Below are 27,544 nucleotides of genomic sequence, written 5' to 3' on the forward strand. Positions count from 1 at the left end.
TAAAGCTTAAAATTAAACAATCTCTAGACCTAGAAATTAGTAAGCTTTGCTTGCTAGGGTTCGTATTTGCAGACCGCCAATCGATTGTTTACGTATTTGCGCACACTCTGGCCACATTGCCCCACACTGTTGCACTAGTCAATCGATTGGCTGTGCCAAATAACGCCTCCTGCTATCGATATCAATCAAGAAAAAATAAAATTTATTAAATAGATTTGTACATAGGAAATCGGGTGACGCGAAGCGAATAACATCTGGTCTAGCCAAAAATGCCAACCAAGTTGGTGGGCTAAAAGAGTGAATCCGAAATCGAGGACTAGGAGCAGCAGAAGGAGTAGGAGCTGACCACCAGTGGAGGAGCGACCGTGCGAACGAGCGAGCAAACGGAGCGGAGCAGAGCAGTAAAAGCAGTGCAGCCGTTGATTTCATCGGAGATGAACGAGAAAATCGTGCGGGAGCAGCGCGGCGGCGAAGATTCCCCATCCTCCGTCTCGGCGAAAAGTGCAACGGCAGCGGCGTCAGCGTCGACAGCGTCGATGACGTTTGCCTCGGCGGCCTTGGAATCGCACAAGACGACCACCATCACGACCGCCAGCAGCAGCCCTCGCACCAGTGGAGCAAGTGCATCCGCCTCGTCATCCTCTCGATCCGCATCTGCACCTGCATCGTCGTCCAGCCAGCAGGAAAAGCAACCGATGCTGAATGCCACCGATATGCGCGAACTGCGCGAAATCAAGCAGTTGCTGTGGGGCGACAATGTGCGCGAAGATGTATTCAAGCGTTGGTCTCAAGGTAACCACCCATCTCCTCATCTTCCCATACCCCATGCACATAGTATGCACCACCACCCATTGTGGGGCAAAAAGCGCGCCCTTTTTGCGCTCGGCAAGGCTGCGTCCAGTTGGAATGGGCGCTTTTATCTTCAACTTGGCCCAGGTCATGTTCATTCATATTTACTCTTGTTTTTCCAACTACAATCAGTTGCCTTTTCGCTAAGAATAGAAACTTATCCCAGATCATGTTTAAAGCATTGCTGTCAAGAAGCAAACATGAAGATTGTAAATACTCCGCGTCTGTATTTCCATTTTCATATCTCAATTCTTATAATTGGGCATTAATTGATTACTTCTTTTAGTGGCACGAGTAGTTGTAGTATTTAATGACTAACTGAGATTATAGACAAAGTTAATTAGTTAACCTGTCATCAAATTTTGAGATAAATAAGTCCCATTTCAATGCTCTGTGAGTATTGAGTATTATCATTCAAGTACCATTCCTTGTTATCAAAGCTTTTTTTTTGCTGCTATTCCCAGTTATTAGATATGAATATAAGATTTGGTAGCTTTATGAAGGCTGGTAAGGAAGGCTGTCCTCTTGTACTCCTTCTCCACTTTTCACATTGCAGTACCCATCTTCTAATTTTACTTACACTTATTTCTCCACCAGGATTCGAGTTTAGTAAAGTGGAACCGTCTGCATTGGTGCAGAAGCAGGGCGGTCCTTGTGCTGTGATAGCGCCGGTGCAGGCGTACTTGCTTAAGATTATTATCATGGACTTGCCAGGCATCAAGCTCTCGGAGGTTGGTCAACTTCTACCACTTGAGTACCGTACCGCGCTAATCTCCACATTTATTCAGATTTCCCTCGACAAATCGCAGAACCTGCTGATCCAGGCATTGTGTGACATCCTGAAGAATTGTCGGGCGCCGCGGTACCGCATCGTCCATCTCTTGCGCCGACGAGGAAACGCTACAGAGGCTGGATCAACCAAAAAGCGCTCACCGGCTGGCGAGGAAGAATCTGCTTTAGCTGGCCAAGCGGCAGGATCTTCCGAAGAGGTGGAGGAGGCGGCAGAAGCCACTCCCGCCTCGGTCAGCAAGTTGTCCCAGGCCCTGCAGCTCGAACACGATATGCACCAGGAACTGTCGCCGGATGAGTTCCACGAGCGCCTGCACACGCTCCACTTTAAGAATATCGCAGCCGTGGCCCGCTACTATATGGAGAATTACGACCAGCTGGCGCACACATACGGCGTGCTGCTGTTCATGTACTCGGTGTTCCTCACCAAGGGCTTGGAGCTGGTTGCGGCCGATATATCGGACACGTCGGAGCCCCTGATACACAGCACATACGGCTATGGCGGCCAGTCGCTTATTAACCTGATGCTAACTGGGCGAGCAGTTGCCCATGTCTGGGATAATGAGCAGGACGTTGGCGGACTGAAGCTGCGTGGCATCTGTGAGCAGAGCGACATCGGCTTTATAACACTGATGGAGGAAATGCGTTACTGCACGGTGGGCTCCTTCTTCAAGAACCCACGCTATCCCGTATGGGTGATGGGGTCCGATACGCATTTAACCGGTGAGTCATCCAATAATCTATCCCTATTGATAGCGCTTTATGCGCCTTCGCCTTGGGTTCTTACTAATTGGAGAGCTCTTATCTCTGCCCAGTTCTGTTCAGCAACGAAAAGAGGCTTGTCTCACCAGAGACGCCCTCGGAAACTGGTCGTCGGATCTTCAAATCGTACGACCCGGAGGGCAACAATTTCATATCGACCACAATGCTGCGCGAAGTTCTCATCGCCTTGAATCTGGTCAGCGAGCCGGCCTAGTAAGCTAAACCTAATGTAGTTCCCTAAAGTCGGCTTGTAATCAATGTCCTTTGCAGTGTCGCCCTCATGCAGAAGCGTCTTGATCCGGAGAACTTGGGCATTATACTGCTAAATGCGTTCATGGACGAGTTCTTCCCGCTGGAGAGCCGCTCCACGCCGGATACGTTCGAGCTGATGCACTACAACGGCATACCGGGCTCCAATGAGAACAACAAGGTGAGCAGTGTGCCTGCCAATCTCTCTCATTCACTGTGATGGTCAATTTATAAACGGAGCGCTTATTAACTTATATATTCCATGCAGGTGCGCTACTATTGCGGCACGGCCATTTTGCTGGAAGGCGATCTGAAGTCGGTCTGCACCTCGAACCCGATGGTCACCTGCCTGCAGACCAAGTGGCCAAATATCGAAATAAACTGGCACGACGGCCATATGCCCTCCTTGAATTGACGCCGTCAAGGGATCCACAGAAAATCGCTGCAGAAGGTGTGCCAGAATCGCATGGAACGGCATGGACATACTGTGATGGAGGAAACACTGATGTAAACAGAAGAAGACGCGTTTGCACGTTTCTATTTCACACTAAATTGTATTTATTTGAAAATATTTAAAAAAAAAAAAAAAAACTGCTAACAACGTGCAACACACCAATCGAACCCATTAACAAAAATTAAAAACAAAACAAAAATACAAGAGAATAACAAAAAGCAGAACAGCTAAACACTAACAGATTCGAAGCTGCAGCCATGTTGATGCATCCGCAGGGGATTAGAAGATTTACGCCAAGCGTTGATCAACTCAAAAACATCCCGAAAGAATTCCATGAAGATGGAAAAAAAAGGAGTCGTGCGGGAAAGGAATGAACATACATCTTAAAAGGAAAAAAACAAAAACAAGAAAACTCAAATCTAAATTCGAACATTGTACGTTTAAATTTGCATTGCAAAAATTAAACTCAACTAAAAATACAGGCAACACAAATATACCTTAATGAATAAAACTAAAAATCTAAAAGAACAAATCGTAATTGAAACATTAGACAGACAAAGCAAAAGCGAGAGTATGAACGAAATTTGTTTTTTGGCCTTTTAACAAAAATTCTTGTAGTGTTAAACAAATTTAATACAATTAAATAAACACGGATGCATTGGAAACAGGGCGCAGAAAAGGGCATATTTACATCCAACACCAGAGCGAAAGAGACAGGGAACAGGGATAGAAAGAGAAATAGTGGAAGGAGGAGAGGGAGAGAGAGCAAAGCAAAGATTACTTCAAGTGAAACAAAAACTAAGTATAAATTAACAAAAATAACAATTCTATTTAAAATAAACAAGAAAAATCCAAAATCTCACCCAAATGTTGTGCTCTTTTTTTTGCGTGCAACAATTTGTACGACTTAATTTCGTAGCAGAACCCACGCATTTTTCCATAGATATTGCGTCCCTCTCTATCTATCCGCAACTTTCTACACACACACATACCCTTACCTTAACTGTACATCGGTGGACTCACTCATTTGGCTGCGATCAGAGAATCTGGAAGTCCGGAATCCTTGCTACGCTCTTTGCGAACAGCTTTTCCATCGCATGTGATAGCCCAGCACATACATACATACATTAATTAGTATTAGGTCTGGAGATTGGGTACCGCTAATCCTTAGGAGATATCTTAAGTTGTATAATGTACGCAGATTATTCCACGATGCCTGGCCTGAGTTGCTTATTACGAATAGCCTAACACACATACACGATAGCCGTTCGTTATGAATGTATGTATTTATTGAAGTAACATTTATTTTAACATTGTTTTCGGCACTAGGTTTCTTATAAAACTGTTCCAACGACGATATAATAAATCTACTATTAAAAATACCAAATGTTTCCCATCCTTTCGTCGCTACCACAAGCACCACATCCTTTCCAGAACTTCCGCAATGCATTGAGTTCCGAGCTCAGGAATGAAATGAAAATACACTCTGTTTATTGGGACGACACTTTATATTTCGAACATGTATTAATGCAGTTGATATTCACAATTTTGTATAATTCATAATCAATTTATAATCTACAATTTTTATAATGCAATTCATATTTCACAATTTTCACAATTTCCAAGTTTGAATCAATAATCGAAATCAAGTTATATCTCAAACATTAAGCTTATTCCTAAAATCCACCTAGTAGTGGTCTCGTTTCGTCGCCTTGCCCTTCTCCACGCCCATAAAGATCTGTATATCCAGTCGATAGTGACGTGGCTTTCGGTAACGCAGCTCTCGCTGCACGCCGGGCATCGGATCTCATTTGACATCCAGAAGCCTGCGCTGGAACATTTGCATTGCCAGGTTTCGCAGTCCCTCTCCCACGATGGGAACACTGCGCGGGAACTCGCATTCGCGTGCTGGCAATCCGCACAGCTGGCGGCGCAAGCGCAAATCCTGGCGAGCACTCAGAGCTCGGCTTCCCGGACCGCAGACATTGCCCACCAAACGCTGGCGCTCGACGGCGGCGCTGCGAAGACCCATCTGCACGCAGGCCAGTGGCTCCAGTTGCTGCTGGCTGGCCAGGAATTCGCGATAGTCGAGCAGTGGCGAGGGTATCTTAGCCGGAGGCTCCTCGTCTCCATCCAGTTCGCGCTGTTGGCCCTGTTCCTTCTCCTGGAGCAATTGCTGGCGCGCCTCCTCCATTACGCAACGGGCGTAGCCCTCGCCCGCCATTCCGAACGATATGCCCAAGTCGAGGAGCACGCGATATGGCTGCCATCTCTGCTTGGCGGATGTGCCGCGATCCACGCCCTGTTGGGCCGCCTGAGCATCGCTGGCCTGCTGACGGGTCTCTGCTATCAATCCTTGCCAGTCCACGCCCAAAGCATCGCCAATGCCTGCGGAATGGGAGATGGGAAATTACATATAACTATCGCCTCTAACTGTAATCATTCATCATTTCCACCTGACCATTGAATACTAATCAAATAAATGTGACCATAAATCCGAGTCCGAGTCAAGTATTGACAAGCATTGTGACTACCATGTTGTCATCGGATAAGGAAAAATGTTTATACATGAGTGACTCACCCTTGTGGCGTGCATCCTCCTCGAGTTCGCCATCGGATATTTCCTCAAAGTCCAGCACCTCGTCCCCTTCCTCGCCCTTGATCGGATGCCCAGCCACAATGTGGAGTGCCTCGCTTTTGACCTCATCCGCATTGGTGTCCATTTCCTGCTCCGTCTCCGTGGGCAGCTCGTTCTTGGGCCGCACCTTGTCCGTCTTATTGAGAATATCGTCATCGCTGTCGCTAATCTCGCTCAGCTCACCCTCGACGGCGCTGGTGCGGATTAGCTCCTGTTTAACTGGATTGCCCTCGGAAGACAGCGACTGATTCAGGTTCAGGCTCTGGGTCGGCGAATCTTGGGCGCCCAGTTCAGGTGTGCCTGCGGAGTCCTCGGACGCATCTTCCTGCTTGATGCACACGGTATTTAGTTTGCTTACCTTAAACATCGAATGAGGATTACAATAAGAGAAATTTATTACTAATGGAAAGTTATGGTTTTACCATTTCCGCTGGACAAAATGACTACGTTATTGCACAACGGTTGGTGAACAATTGATTTCGAATGGATGAACGTTGCACTCAGCTAACATAAACACATTTATATAATTATAAACAAAGACGAAATCATTGCCGCCAAATGATATGATAGGCCGCATCCGATGTCTCTGCAGCGAAGTAAACGAAAATCAATCGCACCTGAGCCAGTATTCCGGGATTGGTGGTGGCGTTGGCGGCGCTTTGGGCCGCAGCCTTAGCCGCTGCCACTGCTGTGGTGGCCGCCGCCACAGCACTCGCCTGTGCGGCAGCATTTGGTTTGGCCGCGTTGAGGAGTGGATTCAGGAGTGGTGTCTGCGTCGGCGAGACCAGCGGTGCGTGCGTGTGCTTCTTGAGGAAAGTCGACGATCCGGGCAGTCCGCCGTCACGGGCGCCCAGTGCGGCGCCATCTCGGCCAGATCCATAAGGCAATCTCTTATGGGGAAATCCGCGTGAGTAACCACCAGGCGGTTGCACCGGCAACGTCATCAGCGGTGGCGGATGCGATCGGTAACCGGGCCGCTCGCCGTGATCGCCATGACCGTGGCCTCCGCGCCGGAATCCTCTGCCGGATCCTCGTTCGCCCCTCGGATGCACATGGTGGTGCGGTGAAGCTGGATGCGGATGCGATGGTGCTGGCGGCGCGTCATCGTTATCCCGCCAATCACCTCCAGAATTGGACGACTGCTGTTGCCAGCCGCGTGGCTTTTCCCGCTGATCGTGCTCCAACCAAGCGGGCTCGTTTTTGATAGATGGCCTATCGCCGCCAGCGCCTCCGCCTCCTGTGTCCGGTCGATCCTCACGATCGCGTTCGCGTTCCCGATCGCGCTCTCGTTCCCGCTCTCGCTCCCGCTCGTCCGCATCCCAGTCGGGCTCCGAAGCAGAATGGTGCTGCTGCTGCGAGGGAGGTCCTCCGCCCGCATGAGCTGGGGGTTTGCCCCGCTTGGGTCCGCCAACAAAGCCACCCGGTCGCCCAGGGGTTCCACTAGGTCCGCCTGGGCCGCCACCAGCTCCCTCCTCCTCCCACTCGCGTTCCCACTCCGGTCGGAAGTCGCCACGGGGTCCAATATTACGTTCCCTTTCGCGGTCACGTTCTCGTTCCCGATCACGCTCCCTGTCCCGGATTAGACGTTCCCGCTCGTCCGGATAGAGGGTGTCTTCCGTTTCGAGGTCACGGTACTCGCGTCCTTGCAGCTCTCGTTCCCGCAACTCGCGTGCCTCCAGCCAGGCTTCTCGTTCCCGCGAGGAATAGCGGGCATCTAGATAGGCGCGTTTGTAGGCTCTAAAATAAGGAATTCCCAAACAGCGGATTAGCTAATGCCGATTTCGTGGCCATAAACATTAATGAGAAAAGGTTCCCGTTCTGCTACCTAGTTAACTATGTTCTAGGTAACAGAAAAAAGTAACCAAAATGGTACAGTTTCAGCTTTTCGTGGAATAGTTAAGTGCAGAACCTAAACCTACCTCTCCCGCTCCTCCTCGGAGTACAGTTCCCGCGGATCCCGCAGTCTGGGTGCATAATGCTCAGGCATGGGACTGAGGTCCCTGCGCCGATACCTTCGCATCTCGTCGATCAGCCCGTGGCCGTGTCGTTCCTCCAGATACTCTTGCTCACGCTCGTAGGGATCCAACTCGCGCTTATCGCGGACATGACGCCCGCTCCGTTCGCGCTCTCGTTCCCTTTCGACGGTGTCCAGCGATCGCTCCCGGCTGCCATACGGCGGAAGATCCAAGTCTCGACCGGGACCACCGCGTTTACCACCTTCCTCTTCCTCCTGACGACGCAACTTTTCGCGAGCCAAGCGTTCCCGCTCCCGTTGACGTTCTTGGCAGCGAGCCAAGGCCTCAGCGCGCTCCTTATCCCTGGCTGCCTCCCGTTCCGCACGCTCGCGCTCCCGATCCCGACGATCTCGCTCCCGCAATGAGAGATCGTGGCGTTCGCGCTCTCTTTCTCGTTCTCGCTCGCGCTCCCTTTCCCGCTCCCGTTCCAGGGACGGAGTACGTCCACGTGCGCGGGTCTGGATGATGATCTTCTCTCGCGACATCAGTTGGTGATGCATTCGCGAGGATGAGCTGCTGCTGCCGCCTCCAAGACCAGAACCTAAACCTTAAAGTCAAGCAAAATTAATGGGTTAGTGGGTTGAGCCTAGACATAACTATATGTAGTATCTGATAGTTACCTGGACTCTTTTGCCGCTTACCCACGATGTCCTGATGGATGCGAATCTTGGTGGTGGTGGTAGTGCTGCTGCTCGGCGGACTCCTACTGCTGCCCAATCGATGATGGTCTCGCTCTCTGTCTCGTTGGACGACGCGCAGCTTGTCCCGCTCCCGTTGCTCCTTGCTGGCAGCCCGTAGCCTCTTTCGCTCGGCCAGCTTCTTTAGCTTGGCTCGCGTCGTCGGCGACAGGGAACGATGGACGTGACCACTGAGGGCGGCGGCCGCCCGTTTCTTAAGGCGCGCTTCCTTCAGTTTCCGTTTGATATGATTTCGCTTGGCCACCAGCTTCTTTTGCACATGATCCCGTTTGTCTCGCTTGCGGCGCGACGACGATGGTTCATCTCCGGACGAGCTGCCGCCGCGCCGTGAGCTCTTCTTTTTGCGATGATGACGCTCCGCGGAGCGCGGATGATGCCCATGGCCGTGGGTATGGGGATGACCGTGGACGCTGCCACTGCCGCCGGGACCACCGGCGCCACCAGGTACGCCCACCCCCACGCCGACGCCGCCCACGCCCTGCTCGCTGTCCGTGCTGCTGTACGAGCTGCTCCCGCTGTCGGAGTCCGAGGTGGAGTCCGAGCTGCTCGAGTGCGTCGCACTGTGACGGGCGGCCTTCTTGTAGCGGCGCAGCGACTCCTTGGCCTTCTTCTCCATCGCCGCGATCTCCGCTAGCCTGCGCGCCTCCGTTTTGGCTGCTTTCTTTTCGTACTCCGGTCGAAAATCAGCACGGCTATGCGGCTTATAACTAGTTGCAGCGTGTCTTGTGGTATAATGTCCTTGTTCGGAGGCGCGGACTTGCCTTGTTGTCTATTTTGTTGGCGTTTTCTTTAACTCTTCTTCTTCTCTATTTTCCTCTATATCTTCGTGTTTGTTGTTATCGATAGTCGATTGGCAGGGCATCGCGACCATCGATTACAGTCAGCACGGCGGTACATATCGATCGGTATAAGTTTGAAAATATTGTTTATTATTGTATCACATTATTATAATAAAATATAATTAAATAATTAAGTGCCTTTAACTATAAATAAATATTAATTTAACATTAAAAATATTATTAAAATTAATAATATTAATTAATACTTGTATTTATATTAATATATTGTATTTTTGTAACAATTTCTGCTTAAAATGAGTTCGGTTTTGGATTGAATTACAATTTCTATATCAATTTACCGGTTCAGCAACGGGGATTCAAATCTGACTTGTTATCCATTTTTATACCCGTTACTCGAAGAGTAAAAGGGTACCCTAAATTTGTTGAAAAGTATGTAGCAGTCAGAAGAAGGCGTTTCCGACCATGTACAGTATATATATTCTTGATCAGGAGTCGATCTAGTCATGTCCGTCTGTCCGCCATGTCCGTACCTAGAAGGTTGAGATCCAGCATACAGATTCTAGAGACAAAGACGTAGCGCAAGTTTGTTGATCTTTTTTCGCATTTTTATTAATCTTGTAAATTTCTATCGATTTGCCCAGAAAATGATAAAATTTCGCGTTCTCACATCCACTAGCTGAGTAACGGGTATCTTATAGTCGAGGAACTCTCTTTAGTTGATTTAAATTCCACGCATCCAAAACATTGTATAAAGCAGCCTGTTCTACTACTCAGTTAAACTGAACTTTTCATTTCGAAAAGATTTTCAAATCCAGCTGGCTATGCCTCTAGTGTCAAGTCGTATTACGGGCACTTCACCGGCTTCTCCTCAGTTTTGCTACACAGTTCGACACTTCAACACCTCAACACCTCAACACCTCATCGCCTCGGCACACATTCTCTCTCAACAAAAAAAAAAAAAAAACACATATATTTTTATAAGTACACATTTTAACTTAAAGTCTCATTCATTCGCTCGAAAACCGATGAATTTGTTGCGCCGGCAGCCTCGGCTGCTGAATAAACGGAGCACGTGGCTGTTTAGAAATTACGTGTTGGCCAACAGGGATGTGTCCGAACCCGTTTCCCGTCCTGCGGCGCCTATGTCCACCCTATCGATACCCGGACCAGCGCTGGCTGCCGCCACCCCAGTATCCGCCGTATCCCTGGTACCCCGGTGCACCCACTCCAGCCTCCAAGGAGGTGGACAAGGAGCAGGTTAGTTCTAAGTGAAAAGTTTTCTGATTCCACAATTTTCTGGGTTGTCAATGACTTTGTCATAATGACATTTCATAAATGACACCTGCACTTATTGATATGCTTAACTGAAATTTCTATATTCATTAAAGGAGGAAGAGGGCTCAGAGGATCAGCCACCGGAGGATCAGCCGCCGGAGGAATCGCCACAAAACGACAGTACTCCGGAGGAGCAGCCCCCGCCGGAGCCGCCAAGCCGGGAGGAGCAGCCCCCGCCGGAGCCGCCAAGCCCGGAGGAGCAGCCCCCGCCGGAGCCGCCAAGCCTGGAGGAGCAGCTGCCGCCGCCGCCGGATCCGCCAAGCCCGGAGGAGCGTCCACCGGAAAGCCAGCTTCGGGCAACGCACCAGCAACGCCTCCACCTCCACCACCTCCTCCGCCTGCTAAATCTGCACCCCCAGTGAAAGCGAAGAAGCCGCGATTGAAGACCTTCGAGATCTACCGCTGGAAGCCCGGGGATCAGCCGCAGACGCAGACCTACGAGGTGGACCTGGAGCAGTGCGGCGCCATGGTGCTGGATGCCCTGATCAAGATCAAGAACGAGATGGACCCCACGCTGACCTTTAGGCGCTCCTGTCGCGAGGGCATCTGCGGCTCCTGCGCGATGAACATCAATGGAACAAACACCTTGGCCTGCGTGTCGTCCATCGACCAGAATGAGAGCAAGTGCTGCCGCATCTATCCACTGCCGCACCTGTATGTGGTGCGGGATTTGGTGCCGGACATGAGCCAGTTCTACGATCAGTACCGCTCCATCCAGCCGTGGCTGCAGCGCAAGGATCTGAAGCGGGAAGCTGGAACGGCACAGTATCTGCAGTCCGTGGACGATCGTCTGGTGCTGGACGGGCTGTACGAGTGCATCCTGTGCGCCTGCTGCCAGACCTCCTGTCCATCATACTGGTGGAACAGCAATAAGTATCTGGGTCCCGCCGTCCTCATGCAGGCCTATCGCTGGGTCATTGATTCCAGGTGAGTGAGGCCATGTTGCTGCCAGTTTCCCCAGTGTGCTAAGATTTGCTTTGCAGGGACGAGGCCACCGAGCAGCGACTGGACTTTCTCAAGGACCCCTGGAAGCTATACCGCTGCCACTCGATCATGAACTGCACCAACACGTGCCCCAAGCACCTCAATCCGGCTAGAGCCATCATTCAGCTGAAGCAGCTGCTTGTGGGACTGAAGAAGAAGGGAAAACCACAACTCAAGACCGACGCCCTTTTCGCGGGAAAGGCGTAGGAGGACAACGAAATATCGACATAACGCCATGGGACTTAATAGATATAGATATAGATATACATATGTAGCTATAGTTATAGATATAGATATACATATGTAGCTATAGTTATAGATATAGATATACATATATAGATATACATATACATATACATATACACATATACAGATACATATACATATACATATACATATATAGATATAGATATAGATATAGATATAGATATAGATATAGATATAGATATAGATATAGATATAGATATAGATATAGATATAGTTATAGATATAGTAGGAATTAGGAATGCTATACTGTACACACTGGGCAATACACCGATACATCCTATTAACTACATTTTAACCAAGGACCTCATGGACTTTACGTTAGATAGGTGATAATAAAAGAAAATCGATGTGATTGAATCGAATATTCTGGGTAGACTTTCTAAAGAATGCTGCACAAGATCGTCTTCTATTAATTGATCAATTGAAAGACAATCTTTACAAATGCCATCATGGGTACAAAATAAAGAGATCATCGGGCAGATGGATTGCAGTTGGACAGATGAATCCAACTGATACCAAGAGCGCCTAGCATCTCCATTCCCCTCTTCGTAGATCCAGATCCCAATCCCTACCCCGATCCCGATCCCGATTCCGATTCCGTGTTTGTGTGCTATTTCTGCGCCGCTCGTTGCAATTAAGTGGGAAAATGCTGTTGCAATGTGGATGTTAATGCTCGTGTCTGCACCAGACGCATCCAAACAAATCACACATAAAGAATGGAATCGGATGAAATGAGCCACTTCCCACACTTGAAAAAATTACACGGTGTGCTTGAGCACGAAACTTTCTTAGTACATTATTTAAAGCAAACAAATTTATTGCCGTGCAGGCCAGGAGATTTGTTTTCCAATTGGCCTGGAGCAGGAGCAGGAGCAGGAGCATTGGAGGGCAGTGAATGAAGCCAACTGTGAAAACGGTCCAAACGTCTCGATGGGCATCTATAAATACGCCACCGCAAATCTTCCGCCGGGCAGAAGAATCGGAGACGGAGTCATTTCGAGTTCGGTATGGAATACTTCGATGTTGTTTTCTTTAAAAATAACAAGGCCCTACGAACTTGTCAGCAGCCGTCGCGAAAACGGGGGAAATGAAAGCAAGAAAAGCGGGAAATCTTGTCACGCTCTCATTTACACAACTTGCACTTTTCTTCTCGTTTTCTTCGGTTTTCTAATATACCCTTCCGACGAGTACTTCGCCTATCATGTATGTGCAAATTTACTTTACTATTTAGTTAAATGTATGGAGAACCTCTTTTGGAGGTCCTTCGGATTGTAGAAATATTTTAGCATACTTTTGTACACATTACTACGAGCTTTTTTATAGCCTCTTCTAATGTCATTTATATTTTTGAATGAAGTAGTGTATGGAAATCTTCGCCCTTTACCATTCGTCACTTAGGCTCGTATTTATTTCCTTGGGCTGTGCGACAACACTCAATCGCCTTGACACAAGCTGACAGGCACAAATCAGATGAAAAGCCTGCGGCAAGAGCTCCGGGAGATTAACCAAAGCCAGTTGATCCGCAGCTTCCCATTCTGCTGCCGCTGGAGAGAATCATCATCATTCTGGCCGATTCTCCAGAAGCTTAGGCCATCAGGAACCGCGTGGCGAGGAGACAATTAAAACGCAATTCCAGCAATGCGCCTGTTTGCACCTGCCGTCCAGATATCAGCGACAAACGACATTGTCAACAGCGAGCCAGTCGAGCACGATGATTACACTAGTCAGCAAAGCAAAAGATATTCGATATAAAGCCTTATCTTCAAGGGCTATTATCTTAAGGTATAATGATCGGTTATGGCTCGAAAAAATATGTTTAAAAGTAGCTCTTCTGATTTTTAAATTAAATAAATGAAATAGTTGATGCAACTATTAAACTTTGGTAAAATATCACACTTGATATTTGTATTTAAATAAAGTAAGTACAACTATATGATTGACCAAAGTTCCTGTTTGGTTGTGCAGTGCCCTTAAAAATAAATACGTCTCACACATGCAGACTCCGAAATACTTGGAGCAAATTATGTTGGACTAAAGTCCCTGGCTCCTCCTTTGTCGCATTTCCAAGGTGTCGAGGCCGCTGACAATGTGGAGCATTCCCCCAAACCCCAGCAACTCACAATTTAAGCTGTTAAGCCGCCGCTGACGGCTGACAGGTGGCAAGGGGAATCGGAATCGAAGCATCCGAGTGCCGAGAAACAGGCATTTTCCAGGCACATTTCGTCATAGACGCGTGCTGGAATTAGCCGCGTGCGAAAGGGAGGGAGAGTCGGGCAGCGAAAGAGATAGGAAGCAGAGCCTGAACCAAAACGCAAGCAGACGCTTGATAATACCTAGATGCTAACTATCCCTAGCAATGCGAATAAAATGCCAGTTTAATTGACATGGTGACCCCGATTTGCAAATTTTTTCCAATCGGAGAAAGGTGATTTTCAAGTGATGTACTTTATAGAGTGGTCACATGTTAACTTAATATTATGTTGATTATTTATTAGCTTGGTGACCCCGATCCAGAATTTTTAGCTTGTTAATGATGACTACAGTGGCTTATCCTTTTCTCCTGAACGCATCTGTTGATTTGCCATTTAATTTAACAAATTCAACTCAAAAACGCTATGTTACAGCACTGCAGCATGGGAACGGTTTCCTGCTTCTTGATGGTTAATTTGATTGCAACGCTGTTGTTGCCATAGTTACAGATGATATAAAATCCACAAGATTTATGGCTTTTAAATTTCCATTCATGCCGGGAGCTGGCTGATTGTTGGCATCCAGAGACAAAAGCGGATGCACAAATCAATTGTCATTTGGCATGGAGTGTTGTCGACGAGAGTAAGTCACTTGTAAAATGAAGTTTTTAATTAAAAATGCCCACCACTGATTGTCTACTTTATGTCTTGATGGCTTTCTTAGTGCCTTTTCTCCTTTTATCGCTGACAATCGCTTTCCTTTTACTCTCCTTTGAAATGAAAGCACCTTCGAGTCGGTTGAGTTTCCTTACTTCAGCTAAGATCATTGGAATTATTCGTGATCAGTCATCGCTCGACTATTGAAAGAGTAAGACCCCCAAGCTATTTAATCTCTCAACTTAAATATATTTGCCATTCTATTTTCGAATCTCGCAGTCATTTTGCTCAAAGGGAGAGAGCATCTTTCGAATAATATTGAAAGAGCTTTTCACTCATTTTGCTCAAAGTATATTGCTTTAGTGAGTCACATATGATTGATGATCTAATGATTAATTAGGCATTTTATCGTTTTAATAATTGACAATAATAAAACCCCGTTTAATATAACTCTGAAAATGATCGATGAGTTCTTGTACAGAGTTGAAAATGGAAGTATAAACAACGTAAAGCATGATTAATGCTCTTGATCAATCAGATCGATAAATGTTGATACCGATATGTTGGTATCGATAAGATGTCCCGTTAAATTCGAACCCCCCAGTTGTTCAGTTGTTCCGAGGGCATCTGAACTTGGCCGATAACTTTTTGGCGCAAAGCTTTGGCCCCCGTCAGGGCTGTTTCTCTGTACCTTTCTCTCGCCAATACTCTCCGGCTGAATCGCTTGGATATGTAAATGAATTACTCGTAAATAGCTAATGTAACTACGAAAATATTTACATATGCGTAAGTGGGTGTCGGCAACCCACACACGGATTACACTTGCAGAAATTAATGGGGTAAACCTATTCATTACCATTCAACAAGAAGTTGTACGGATACCTTTGTGTACACCTTAAACTTAATGATAGTTTATGATCTATTGCATGGATTTTAGACCTTTATGGCGAAAAATATAGATTATTTTGGCATAGATGCTATATGTGTATGCATATACAAAATCTTAATAACCTGAGTCTAGCAACTATTCTATTTCAAGATCCAATAACATATATTCAATATACATATGTAACTGATTCGCTATATCATTTGTAATCTTCTGGAAGCGTATTGATGTACTTCTTCTAATGAAAGTTCTGATTATTTGTTTGTTCTTCCGCTATTGTGCACTGATTTCGGTGAGTGTAGTGAGCGCATTGCCACGTGCGGAGCGTGCAAAGCTTCAGCTCGAAAGAGAGCCGAGCGGCAAGCTTTGTGGCGGCGCCTACGTCACAGGGCCGCTTTTAGGGGGCGGGCGAGCTTTCGGCGCCTAGAAAACAACCCCAAAGCGGCACCGCGAATCAGTCGCAAAAAAGTGCCCGTCGCCAGAACGCTGAAAAAACAGCAAACAATTGAGATAAATAAATAGACTCGAGATAGAAATAGTGATAGAGTGACAAGAAGCAGCCAAAAGCGAGAGCTGCCACAAAAATCGAATTTTTTAAGGCAAAAACATCAAGGTAGTTAACAATTGGATTTTTTTTTTTTTTAAGTGAGAGAGTGTTTATTTGTGGCCGAGTGTGTGTGTGCGTGTGGCTGGCTGGCTGGCAAAATCTTCTTGCTCTTATTTGTTGTTTGCACTTTGATCCTAATACTTGTCACTATTTACCCGAATCAATCAAGGAATTCGCCGAGAGGATAACGAAAGCGCTGCACCGCAAACGTGCGACCCCCTCCATCAGTCCATCAAACCATCAGTCCATCCAGCCAACTATCCCCATCCACAAAATCCAGATATCCGCGAATCCAGGAGCCAACGGTGACGAAAGCAGCAGGGGCAGGACTCGCACACAGCCGAAACAACACAACAAACCCAAAACACACACTCCACAAAGATGTCATGGAGATATGCGGTAAGCAAAAGGACAATGGGGAAACGGTGGTGGAAAGGTGGGAAGGTGGGAAGGTAGGGTTAAAGAAAAATACAGGAAAAGTGGGCGGATAAGGTTAGTAATAAAGTGTACAGAGCACTGAGGGAAAATCCAGGCACAAGGAAAAAATGCCCAATTTGATGAATATTTGCATAAGATAGGAAATCCGAGTACAAAATACGGAAATAATTTTAGCGCCTGTGGTGCGCTTCGTCACTACGTAGACTGCCGTTAACATTGATAAGTGGGCTAGGTCCAGCACCTAGACTGTCCTATGTATTTGTTATGTCCTGTCAACAATATTGATATCCCATTTGAAGTGTTTTTGCTCAGTGTAATGAGTGGATGGGGGCGTGGCGCGGGCTGCTTTGTCAAGTACCGCGTGGCAGACTTTTCGACGCTGACTTCGGGCATCTGTCAAAAACAGCTGATGACGATGGCGCTGGCGAGTGATGATGATGACCTTGACTTGCCTCAATCTTTGGCCATGTCTTCTTTTCTCTCGCACCGCTGACCCAATTTGCCCACCCTAGGCAAGCCAACCAACCAACCGCCCAACCACCCACCACTTCACCTATAACCCACAAAGAACAACGACACAAAAAATCAGGCTAAGGAAAATAGAATTTGTTCCATTTTCTGTGGGACAAAGGCCTTGGCACATGTGTGCACCATCCAACAACCCACCACCCACCGCCCATTTGATGGCCTCCAAATGCAAATGCAAAGTTCAAGTGCCTTTCCAAGGCGTGGCAGCGCACCACCCAACCAACCAACCAACCAACCACCCGAAAATCCCCATCAAACTATTCCCAACATGTGGGTCGTTAAATAACCATCTTTGTCTGTGGCTTTTATCAGGCGATTATCCTGGCATTAACTCGCTTTTGGCGCCTACTTTTTTGGGTCACCACTGCACGGTGCGCTGGGTCACCATGTCCTTGGAATTGCTGTGCGCAGGGTAAAGGTTTCCCAGAATTAAGCCTCCCCATTTGTAACTAAAACTACACCTTTGGTTTCTTAACACTACACTTGGAGTATACTTGTATACATATGAATGCATACTTACTTCTTAAGGGATTCTTACTGCACAACTTTCGACTAGTACAAGATCGAATCTAAAGTGTTTCATTTCATAGAGCGCCATTTAACGGAGACCCTTCGTTCTAATTAAAAAAAAAAAAAACTCCAGCCACAAGAGCTACCCACTGGGCATTAGCATTAGACTAACCGAATTAGTGACGCTGCACTGGATTTGATTGACCCAAAAAAAAAAAAAAAAACGCGGATCGCTGGTAATAGGCTTTGGGCCTTTGTGGGCTGGCTAAAGCAGATTACTCATACGCCGCGTGGACCAATTAACTTGATTATAAAACACAAAACAAAGTGGGCCAAACAGCAGGAACAGCAGAAGCAGAAGCAAAAACAGAGCCCAGTGAACTTGAGGCACCCAAATCGAATGCGAAAACTTAATGAATTCAGAGGCAGTGAAGCGCGTTAAGTTCCTGCCCGCTCTTCCTCCATTTCAAATAAACGGTGGCTTGAAATTAATTGCCCGGCTTCCGTGTAATGGCCATTGTGAAGAGCTGTTAAGTCTATATAGATATATATATATATATATAAATATATAGATGTATATATAGACCTATGGCAGCCACTCAGAGCCACAGAGCTTAGCTAAAATGTCAATGTCATCGCCGTTTTCCGCTGCCAGTGCTGCTGGCTCAGTGTCAAGCCCATCGAGAGCGCTAATTGAACAATCGATAGAGCAATGTTTAGGCCCACATATTGTGTGTATTGTAGGTAAATACTATATATAGCCGCTTTGTGCCGATTGTGGGCGTGTCGCATCGCAGCTGTTGCGCCTGATTGAGCAGAAAGCGAAAGGCAAGCGCTTCGGAGCTGCACTCAGAAAAAGTCTCATCGAATCAGTAAGAGTTTTACAACACTTAAAATGCGAGCTATGATCTGTGGCTATAATTTCATATTATTTTTATAATATTTAAATATTTTTTATTGCATACTAAGTGCACTTGATCGGATATAGTACGTTACAGTTAATGCCACATTTTCGAACAATATCTGCCTAGTTTTTTTTTCGCTCTGTACCAGCTGCGGCAGAAGCTGAAGTCAATGGCGGCAACTTGAAAGCGTTTCCCCATTTGGATCGAGCTAGAAACCCACCCAAAACGGGGGGAATGCGTTTTTCCAAGCTCAAGGTCGATCGACGATCTGTGCTTGGCCTTCGCAAATGGGAGAGATATTCGTATAGATATGGGGGAAAATGGGAGATACACCAAATATTGCATGATATCAAATAAATGCAATAAACTTCCTTATTAATAATTTTATAATTAATAATTTTATGGGCATATATTTCATACCTCCCCATGTTTAGCATTTATATACTACAATAATAGTTTAAAAAATGTACACAATCCCCTTTTTTATTCCGATTTTAAATATTGACCCAAAGTCGCAGGTATTTTTGCTATTTGATTTTAAGCATCCTCCACTTACGTATATTTCTTTAATTGATAATTTTATGGACTTAATCGGTTAGTGGCGATCCTTAACCCTCTGAAGCCCAACTCATTTGCATGACAGATGCATAAATTTATGGATTGCCTTCTGAATGGGCAGACAGCTTTTTGATGGGCAACTCGGGAAATGTGTTCATACCATACTATACTTTACATATCATTCATTCGCAAGCCATAAACGTGCCCGCCTTAAAAGGCAAATTAAGCAGCGAATGAATTGCGCATTTAATTGAAATTTAGTTTTGCAATGTGGGAAATCGTTTTGGCTTCGTTTCGTTGATTCGCCAAACTGCCAAAGCTGCCAAAGTTTTTCGCCTTCAATGTTGGGAAATCGAGTGAGGAATGTCTCTTTCAGTTGTTTTTTTTTTTTTTCATAATTATCTGGGGTATTTTGTTTACATTTTCCTTTTTTGTGAGGGAGGGGGGTGGGGGGTAGACGTTGGTTCGTTGACTGTTTAATCAATAACAAAAAAGTTACTGCAGGATACTGGCTTGCATGTCAATGCGATTTGCATTTGTCGAGTGCCCAAAAACTATGCAGATTATGCAGATACAAGTATATAGATGAATGCACAGACAGATTTGTATATATGTACACATGTATCATATCTATCATATTATATGTACGGATTTATCAATGCCATTGGCCAGACGAAAAAAAGCAATGTAAATTCCTTGTTTTTTTTTCGTTTTTCGTTTTGTTCGAAAATTAATTGTTGCTCTTGATTTTGGTTTGCGTTAATTTCCAACATTCGCTGCCGAGCATTTTCACACTTGAAAATTGAATTTGGGAAATTTGTTGTTCGTGTTTTTCATCTCGCTAACGTATTTCTATTTCTGGGAATTTCTCCGCTCAAGGCCGAGCAAGTAAATTGCGAATAAATTACAAAAAACTTTTCATAAATATATGTGCATGGAAAATGTACGCAGATACCATACTAATTATTATTAGTATAGATCACCAAATTTATATTGAATTTTAATATTTGTATATAATTTCGATGAAATTGTTAATCGCTATTATGAATCCTTGGTAGTAGCAGTCAAACCTAAAGCAATTCAAGTGAAAGGCAAGCTCGCAAGGCTGACCGCATAATTTCCCCTCACGTCCTTCCTTAGTTAGTTTAGTTTATTTAGCTGATTGCTTTGTCTAGCCGCCATCCCTTCAGACCTCCGCCATACCCCAACGCCCCGCCATTCTGCCTTCGTGCCCCACTTTGTTGCACAGTGGCATTGTTCTTGCATTTTCCATTTAGTTTGCTGCACTTCCTGCAGTCGCAGAAGGCAATCGGATCCAAAGCCGAGAACTGTGTCAGGCCCAGAGGTCAAGCAGTTGCCCAACTGTTGCCACCTGCCGCCTGCAGGCCGCAACATGTGGAGCGGATGTGGGTCAATCGTTGGCTGTTGGCTGGCTGGCTAAATTGACCCACCCATCGGTGGCAAAGGAGATCAAGCTCAATCCCAATCCCAAACGCAATCGCATGGAGATTATGGCATAGCCTCCTCCATTGAGAACTAGATTGTATTTAGATTATGATGCAGTGCTCTAGAAATATTGTTTTCCCTTTTTAAAGTCGACTTTGAGGTATCACCATTGAAGTGCCCAATTTTAATAAACACTAGCCATGTGAAACAGTGGAAAGTGGAAAAAGTTGCCTCGTAGTTTCCACCCCCGCCAAACACACCTCTCAGGTATTTTGGCCCCTTGGCTGTCGACGGTTTTTTTTTTCAAAGCGGCTATAATAAGATACGAACGCTTTCAAAGTTGCCAATAGTTTGAGATTCACTCGCACGAATCGCTCAGCGACAACTGGGCGAGGGGTGATTGGCATAGGGGGGGGGGGAGGTGTACAATATCGGAGCGGGAATGGAAGTGCCATATATCTGACTATATCCGTGCATGTATGCTGGCGATTAGTTGGGGCACCGCGCCGACATTCAATCATGTCAGTGTTTTTCACTCGCTTTTCGATTTTGTTGTGCCATCGTATCTGGCATTTCGCTTCTCGCCTTTTCCCCCCTTTTTGGATTTGTCGTGTCCAGCTAATTGTCTTGTCATGCGGGCCTCACAAATGGATATATATATATATATATATATACATATATAGTGGGGGGCGTGGGATGAGTCACAGACAACAAATTCGTTGCTGGGTTCCACTTGCTCCATTAGATATTTTCTCTGCGCCTCGGTTCGGATTTTTCATCGTACATCGGTGAGTAATTTTGTGTTTCTATCAACTATTTTTAGATGCAAATCGGTGGGCGCGTGGGTGGGTGGGAGCGCAATTTTCTTGGCAAGGGGGACAAGGTCAAGGCGCAGCTTCACACTCACCTGAGGAAAAGCTCTACCTTTGCCTCTCTCTATTTCCGTTTTCACCTGATGCATAGAATGAATGCTTGGGATATATTTAGGTTGTTTTGCAGATACTTTCCGTATTGTGTTACGCATTGGAAAGACTTAATTTATATTTCGCCATTTATCTATATTATTAGTTATTTTCTAATTTAGCATTATTTTATTCTCCCTATGATTTATTAAACTAACTATTTCAGCTTCTCACAGACAGATACAGCAGCAGTATCGGCGATAGATATAGTCCCCACTATTATCAGGTTTGTCCCCTCCTCCGGAAAAGTATCTTTGCATGCGTTTTCTTTTTTTTTGTTTTTGAGTGTGAAACCCAAACTTTGTTTTAAAATTGTGCTGTCTGAAGTGCAGAAGTTTGCTCAGTAAGTTTGTGCTGTTTTGTGATTTTCTCGAGTTCCGCAACTAACCGAAGCTGAAGACTAATTTTCGCTTACTTCTGGTGGCACAGCACGTACATAACACTCGTATCTGGCGGATATATAGGCCACGGCGAGAATAATGCTATAAATAATGTCCACATCTTGTGCGCTTTTCATCAACAGATTTAGAACAATTAACCCACACACAGGCAAGAATCTCAATCGCTGACTATATATAAGTATAAATATAAATTTAAATATAAAGATGTATTCGCCGTGAGCTATATATGCCATAGATCAGTCACAATAGATCAGCGGCAAAATGTTAAAGAACTCTGGCGACAGATGCTTTAAATTTATATATGATATATATATGTATATATGTACTCATACCATATGATTTTCTCTCTCGATCCCGCCAACGTTTTTCGCTTATTTTCAATTTCAGGGTCGCATGCCGCGACAAAAAGCAAAAGTTTTCGAAACGTGAACACCAATGCCCCTTGAACCCTTCGAGTCCGCCCCCCCCCGCCCCCCTCATTTCGCAGATGATGGTATTATGACAACTCAGACAGTCGATAGCCAACAAAATGGTCTCGAATAGGGAAAACAAAATATAAAACATCACAAAAGGCAAGACAAAGTTTTCACTTTCTGTCCCTGAAATTGTCAGACGACAAACGGCATATAAATGGATATATATGTACATTTGTATCTGAGGAATCCTCCGATTCCACCTCCGCCAATCCGTCTGATTTGTCATCTTTTGTAACCAAATGGCGACCTTCGCCTTTGCCATAAATCTGCAAGGCGAGGCATTTTATTTCCCGGTTTTTTTGTTTCTTCCATTTTTTTTTTTTCTTTTGGCAATTGTCGCCGGGACAACGATGAGGTCATGTGGTATGGCAGGGGGAATCCTCAGAAGCCTGCCAAAAATGTTCACGAAATCTAATTATCGAAGGACTTTTAAGTATTGGGGAATCTTTGTGAAGGCCAAAGCTTCACTGCTTTTCCTTGAGGTCCTTTCTTCAAATTAACTTTCAATGGGATTGTGAATATTTAAATATTTTAGCTATCTATGGATCTTTGAGGAGTTTAGCTAAATGCGGAAACTAATAGCTTAATCATGTACTAAAACTTAATCCACATGTGTTTCGTTAGATGTGTGTGTGTAATATGAATTGAATCCATTGATTACATATATCTTATATATATATTATATGTATTATATATTCTCGATCGCCTTGCAGTCGCCCAGCCGCTTGGAGACCTCCGAACAGACCACAGGCCGCCAGCTGCAGCGAGTCCTGCACTACTCGATGGCTCCTAGCCGGGCTCTTCCAGGACTAAGACGCGCCGAGTGCGCCATCCATGACGTTGACTGTGATGAGGTCTATCCGGGCATCTACATTGGTGATGCGTAAGTTGTCGATCTAGTTGGATGCCAATCCCCGCAATTACGATATTCACCTTTGATTCCAGTGCGGCGGCCAAAAACAAAACGTATCTGAGATTGATGGGCATCACCCACGTTCTGAACGCGGCCGAGGGATGTCGGTATGGTCAGGTGGACACTGGACACAGCTACTACCGGGATATGCCCAGCATCAGGTTAGTCCAACGATCTGGAGTGGGATAGCCCACTTGCTGCTGAACCGACAAGAGGCAACAACATGAACAATCGAAAGGAATGCAAATTTGCGCCAACTTTCGTTCAAAATTTGTTCATATTTTGTTTTGATTTCGATTTGATTTTGCACACCTGCACATTTCAAAATTTCTTTCAAAAACTATTCCTGTTTTTCTTTCTCTTTTTTTTTAATCTCTTTTCCACCCTCGTAAATACCATATTTGTGGAACACTTCATTATCATTGTATTGCAACAAAAACATCACCATCACCGTTATCCATTATCATCTCGATTTTGGCTCAACTTTGTTGTTGCTGTTTGTTGTGTGTACTGCGTGTGTGTGTGTGTTTGTTTGTTTGTTTGTGCAATAGACGCAGCCATAAGGATTGTGTTTTTAGGTACATGGGCTTCCCCATGGTCGATGCCCCAACGACAGACATCTCGCGCTACTTCTACGTGGCCTCCAAGTTCATCGACAGCGCCATCAGCAGCGGCGGTAAGTGATAATGGGTAATGGGTCCAGGGTAAGCAGAGACAATGGATGTTATCAGTGGAATATTAGAATCAATCTTAAATCCTAAGGGAGCCGATGGCACTTGGGTTTTCGCCTATGGTAACCCAGAGGCTTTCCATCTCGAAATGTTTAAGATCAATTGAGTGATTGTTGAAAAAGAATATTAATATTTTTAGACGATGTAACTCCTTTAAAGATTTAACCACCAACAATGTTAACTGGAGGGAAAGGTTGTGACTCGGTAAAGTTACATTTGGTGACCCCAATATGCAGCAAGGTGACCCGAAGATCTTTCCCTTTTACTAGTATCTAGTAGTTTGTTCTACAAATCAGAAAGAATCAAATTGACTAGGAAATTAAAAAGTATTTGCGTGTCTAGGTTAAAGAAAGCTATATCCACTATATCCAGTTCTTGCAAGCTTACTATGGATCCTTTACCAGATTGTTATTACCTATAACTCTTCCCACTTATACCGCTTCTCCTTCCGCAGGCAAGATCCTGGTCCACTGCCTGGTGGGCATGTCGCGATCGGCCACCTGTGTGCTGGCCTACCTGATGATCTGCCGGAAGATGTCGGCGGTGGACGCGATACGCACGGTGCGGATGAGGCGCGATATCCGGCCGAATGATGGATTCCTGCAGCAACTGGCCGACTTGGACATGGAGCTCAAGCGCAAGAACCTGTATCCCTACTAGTACGATTTTTGTGGGACTTGACGGGGAGCCTAAGAGACAACCAAAGATCCAGGGAGAGTGTAAACGGGGGGCAATGGCATGGATCTTGTAGGGGATCCGGCAACTAACCAAATGAAAAATGAAAAAGATACAAGATAAAAGATTACAATTATGAAATGAAAATCGAAAAATGAAAAATGAAAAATCGTTGTTCTAAACAAAAATGGAAGCCTACAAAGCTAACGACTTATAACTGGTAACTTGGTCTTCTGATATATATATATATATAAACTGTTCATCCCCAAAACTGTATAATCGCGGCATACCCATATTATAGGACTAATACGAGTACGAGTACGAGTATATAGATATACACAACCAGCCAGAAGGGAATCAAGTTATCTCCACACTCACTCGAACAAACACTTAGAGACCTAGATTGGTAGAGCCACGATCGAAGCAATATGAGGCGAGATCAACCTATATACCTTGCCTATACCTAGACGTACAGATTTATATACATGTATTCCGGACTCACATCTATGCGAATTTTTTCTAAGGCTCTCATCTGTATCTGTGTTAACGTTCTGTTTCATCCCATACACCAATTCCCAATCCCCTATAGCGAGCCCAAGTCCTACATATATAAGAAGAGCTGAAACTAGATCATGAACAATGTTTGCGGACACAAACGTAACCAGATGCATATATACTGATATATAACTGTGTAACGGATATACAAGCATGCGTTATATACACCTATACCATATATATATATATACATATATATATATATATATATATACTGTATACACCAAGTGTGGACAATGTAATAAAACCAAATTCATATTTTCTAGAACATGTACGATGTTTAAGAGCAGACGAAACAAATAACTAAACCAAATCAAATGAGCAGAACAAGTAACTAAAACTAAAAGTAAACTTAAGGAGTGATTAATAATAAAAAACAAACAAAAAAACCAAAACAAGAACAAAGTCATATATGGATTAAACGAATGGAATATATTTAAGAATCTTGCTTCAAATCTTAATGATAGTTTTTTGTAGATTTCGAAAGCGGAAAACTGCTCCAGTTCTTAAATCACATAGATCCCTTTGGTGAAGTGTGAAGGAAATTGAATTCGATTTCCCCAGTTCCCACCATTTCCCAATCCGAAATCCCAGTACCATCCGAGTGTTGTGGTGTTGTGGGGTATCGGATATTAGCTGCGCCTGCTAACTGCCTGGAAACACCTGCAGAGGCATTTTCTTATCGAGGTTTTGGACTCACCAGGCTCACCTCGGCGCGTAATTAAAACAGATGATATTGGCTACCTGGAACTGGGGCTGCTGCTAACCGCATAGTTGACCCTAATTTGGAACTATCAATAACTGAGGCGAACTGACCGAAAACCCACTGGAAAAAACACACAAACTAGAAGAATCCAGAATACAGAATCCAACGAAGCCACCACAAAGATTTCGATCGTGCGCACAGTCAAAACAATAAAATTAATGTCTCCGCTCGGGTTCACGGGGTTCACGGGGTTTACGGGGTTCATGGCTAGGTCGGGATCAGCGGGTGCCACTTAAGTGGTCCCGAAATGGAATTCCTCTAAGCCCTAAACAGGTAGCAGTTGTTAAAAGTCGTTGAACAACAAATGGAACAACAACAGAACATCGTATTCGAGGTACAAACTCTTCTGTCAGCCATAAGATCCCAAAAACAGTCTGTTTAGAGTGCACAAATGTAGCTTGGACTCGTATGCATGCATACTAGGCTGATGGAACTCGACTTTGGCTGATACGATATCTAGGAAAATTGGTATGCGGGGTGCTAATACCTTAAAATGTGTTATAAATAGTAAATCAAAGCACTGTGTGTGGTAGTCACTATTATGTATCACGAACTTGCGCTGGTGTTGCGCTATCTAGGAAAATTAAAAACTTGTCACAGAATATGCTCAGAGATGCTCCATGACCAACTTTAATAAGATGCTATAATGTACATGAAAGTTGGTATGCCTAAAGCTACAAATTGTTAGTGTAGTGCATTTCTTATTCGTATAGGAGCTTGCTTACACACTGGTTCGCTTGATCAGGTCAAATGGCAAAAGAGACGATGTCCAGCGGCGTTTGTTGGTATCTTCGACTGGCTTCGCGGGAATGTCCATCGCTAAACTAGTTTCTCGGTTTCCCAGGCCTCGACCTAAGCTGCTAGAAATCATTTTTCAAAGCCCACACTTAAGACCCGCACTTCATGGAACAGAACAGCTGGCCCCTCGAGCCCGCGATATAGACCATAGACCATAGACCATACACAACCATGGCCAACATCCCCACACATCCACACATCCTCGTCCATGTCCCTTCGCTCCAGAGGGTGACACATGCTCGGGATATGGAATACGAGGGAGTGGGTAAATAGATGAGGACTCTATGCACATGAAACAATTATTATTATTAATAAGTTAGTTTTGTTCTATACCACGTGCCACCTCTTCAGCTTGCTTGCAGCTTGTGCTTCGTCCTTCGAATTACGCTATAAGATTAAGCATGAAAAATGTTACGAATTTTCCACTCGCATAATTAATCTTCATCTGGCGCTATGTTTGCCTCTCCATGTGGCGAATGGGGCGGGTCTGGGATCGGGGGGGTAGGATTTTACATGCGAAAGAGTTAAATAATTATAAGTACACACACTACTCACGCGGGGTGTGGATGGGCAAACCTTCGGTGTACACAGAACATAATAAGTGCTTACTTAAATTTGACAATAAATATGCATACTGCTGCCAAAATTTTAGCTGAGAAAGTGGCGGCACCAAATAAAATTTCATATTCAAATAAGATGCATT

The 27,544-nt window shown here is 45.1% G+C and overlaps 4 protein-coding genes across 10 annotated transcripts, besides 1 other annotated feature; 3 read left to right on the plus strand and 1 right to left on the minus strand.

The window, feature by feature from the left end:
• Positions 1-130: 130 nt before the first annotated feature.
• On the plus strand, positions 131-4,478 carry CG7332 (uncharacterized protein). Of its 2 annotated transcripts, none has more exons than NM_001298488.1 (6): positions 131-792; positions 1,447-1,580; positions 1,638-2,361; positions 2,454-2,613; positions 2,671-2,830; positions 2,918-4,478. In NM_001298488.1, exons 1-6 carry the CDS (start codon positions 435-437, stop codon positions 3,062-3,064), a joined length of 1,683 nt encoding a protein of 560 aa, NP_001285417.1. In that variant the 5' UTR covers positions 131-434; the 3' UTR covers positions 3,065-4,478. The 2 variants fall into 2 exon arrangements, with proteins under 2 accessions (NP_001285417.1, NP_573338.1); NM_133110.3 differs by having other exon boundaries at positions 2,918-3,223.
• Positions 4,479-4,595: 117 nt separating this feature from the next.
• Flacc (Fl(2)d-associated complex component) lies at positions 4,596-9,254 on the minus strand. 3 transcript variants are annotated; one of them, NM_001298489.1, is made up of 5 exons: positions 8,377-9,254; positions 7,661-8,303; positions 6,359-7,478; positions 5,685-6,066; positions 4,596-5,491 (listed from the first exon to the last, which is right to left on the minus strand). In NM_001298489.1, exons 1-5 carry the CDS (start codon positions 9,068-9,070, stop codon positions 4,911-4,913), a joined length of 3,420 nt encoding a protein of 1,139 aa, NP_001285418.1. In that variant the 5' UTR covers positions 9,071-9,254; the 3' UTR covers positions 4,596-4,910. The 3 variants fall into 3 exon arrangements, with proteins under 3 accessions (NP_001285418.1, NP_573339.1, NP_001285419.1); NM_133111.2 differs by having other exon boundaries at positions 5,685-6,099; NM_001298490.1 differs by having other exon boundaries at positions 5,685-6,099; positions 6,164-7,478.
• Positions 9,255-9,841: 587 nt separating this feature from the next.
• Positions 9,842-9,963: a mobile genetic element.
• Positions 9,964-10,063: 100 nt separating this feature from the next.
• SdhBL (Succinate dehydrogenase, subunit B (iron-sulfur)-like) lies at positions 10,064-12,199 on the plus strand. 2 transcript variants are annotated; one of them, NM_001298491.1, is made up of 3 exons: positions 10,064-10,511; positions 10,643-11,516; positions 11,573-12,199. In NM_001298491.1, the coding sequence occupies exons 1-3, from the start codon at positions 10,280-10,282 to the stop codon at positions 11,778-11,780; spliced, it is 1,314 nt and encodes a 437-aa protein (NP_001285420.1). In that variant the 5' UTR covers positions 10,064-10,279; the 3' UTR covers positions 11,781-12,199. The 2 variants fall into 2 exon arrangements, with proteins under 2 accessions (NP_001285420.1, NP_573340.1); NM_133112.2 differs by having other exon boundaries at positions 10,125-10,511.
• A 3,828-nt stretch (positions 12,200-16,027) lies between these two features.
• Positions 16,028-27,461, plus strand: CG7378 (uncharacterized protein). Of its 3 annotated transcripts, none has more exons than NM_001298492.1 (7): positions 16,028-16,185; positions 16,349-16,578; positions 21,693-21,752; positions 23,117-23,286; positions 23,349-23,477; positions 23,868-23,992; positions 24,502-27,461. In NM_001298492.1, exons 2-7 carry the CDS (start codon positions 16,561-16,563, stop codon positions 24,705-24,707), a joined length of 708 nt encoding a protein of 235 aa, NP_001285421.1. In that variant the 5' UTR covers positions 16,028-16,185; positions 16,349-16,560; the 3' UTR covers positions 24,708-27,461. The 3 variants fall into 3 exon arrangements, with proteins under 3 accessions (NP_001285421.1, NP_001097027.1, NP_573341.1); NM_001103557.2 differs by having other exon boundaries at positions 23,895-23,992; positions 24,502-25,676; NM_133113.2 differs by lacking the exon at positions 21,693-21,752 and having other exon boundaries at positions 23,895-23,992; positions 24,502-24,905.
• The last annotated feature ends 83 nt before the right edge of the window (positions 27,462-27,544 follow it).

The sequence above is a fragment of the Drosophila melanogaster genome, chromosome X, assembly GCF_000001215.4.
Source record: "Drosophila melanogaster chromosome X".
In the NCBI taxonomy this organism is placed as follows: Eukaryota; Metazoa; Arthropoda; class Insecta; order Diptera; family Drosophilidae; genus Drosophila; species Drosophila melanogaster.

What these genes read in the sequence shown, in the direction of transcription:
- Flacc (NM_133111.2), bottom strand. Translation starts at nt 9,070, where the DNA reads ATGGAGAAGAAGGCCAAGGAGTCGCTGCGCCGCTACAAGAAGGCCGCC. An exon ending in TCCGAGGAGGAGCGGGAGAG is followed by an intron (nt 7,479 to 7,660) that starts GTAGGTTTAGGT and finishes TCCTTATTTTAG; the next exon opens with AGCCTACAAACGCGCCTATC. An exon ending in ATCCCGGAATACTGGCTCAG is followed by an intron (nt 6,100 to 6,358) that starts GTGCGATTGATT and finishes TCGATGTTTAAG; the next exon opens with GTAAGCAAACTAAATACCGT.
- CG7332 (NM_001298488.1), top strand. Translation starts at nt 435, where the DNA reads ATGAACGAGAAAATCGTGCGGGAGCAGCGCGGCGGCGAAGATTCCCCA. An exon ending in GTCCGATACGCATTTAACCG is followed by an intron (nt 2,362 to 2,453) that starts GTGAGTCATCCA and finishes ATCTCTGCCCAG; the next exon opens with TTCTGTTCAGCAACGAAAAG. An exon ending in GCTCCAATGAGAACAACAAG is followed by an intron (nt 2,831 to 2,917) that starts GTGAGCAGTGTG and finishes TATTCCATGCAG; the next exon opens with GTGCGCTACTATTGCGGCAC.
- SdhBL (NM_001298491.1), top strand. Translation starts at nt 10,280, where the DNA reads ATGAATTTGTTGCGCCGGCAGCCTCGGCTGCTGAATAAACGGAGCACG. An exon ending in AGGAGGTGGACAAGGAGCAG is followed by an intron (nt 10,512 to 10,642) that starts GTTAGTTCTAAG and finishes TATTCATTAAAG; the next exon opens with GAGGAAGAGGGCTCAGAGGA. An exon ending in CGCTGGGTCATTGATTCCAG is followed by an intron (nt 11,517 to 11,572) that starts GTGAGTGAGGCC and finishes TTTGCTTTGCAG; the next exon opens with GGACGAGGCCACCGAGCAGC.
- CG7378 (NM_001298492.1), top strand. An exon ending in CGGGATATGCCCAGCATCAG is followed by an intron (nt 23,478 to 23,867) that starts GTTAGTCCAACG and finishes TTTGTGCAATAG; the next exon opens with ACGCAGCCATAAGGATTGTG. An exon ending in CAGCGCCATCAGCAGCGGCG is followed by an intron (nt 23,993 to 24,501) that starts GTAAGTGATAAT and finishes CTCCTTCCGCAG; the next exon opens with GCAAGATCCTGGTCCACTGC.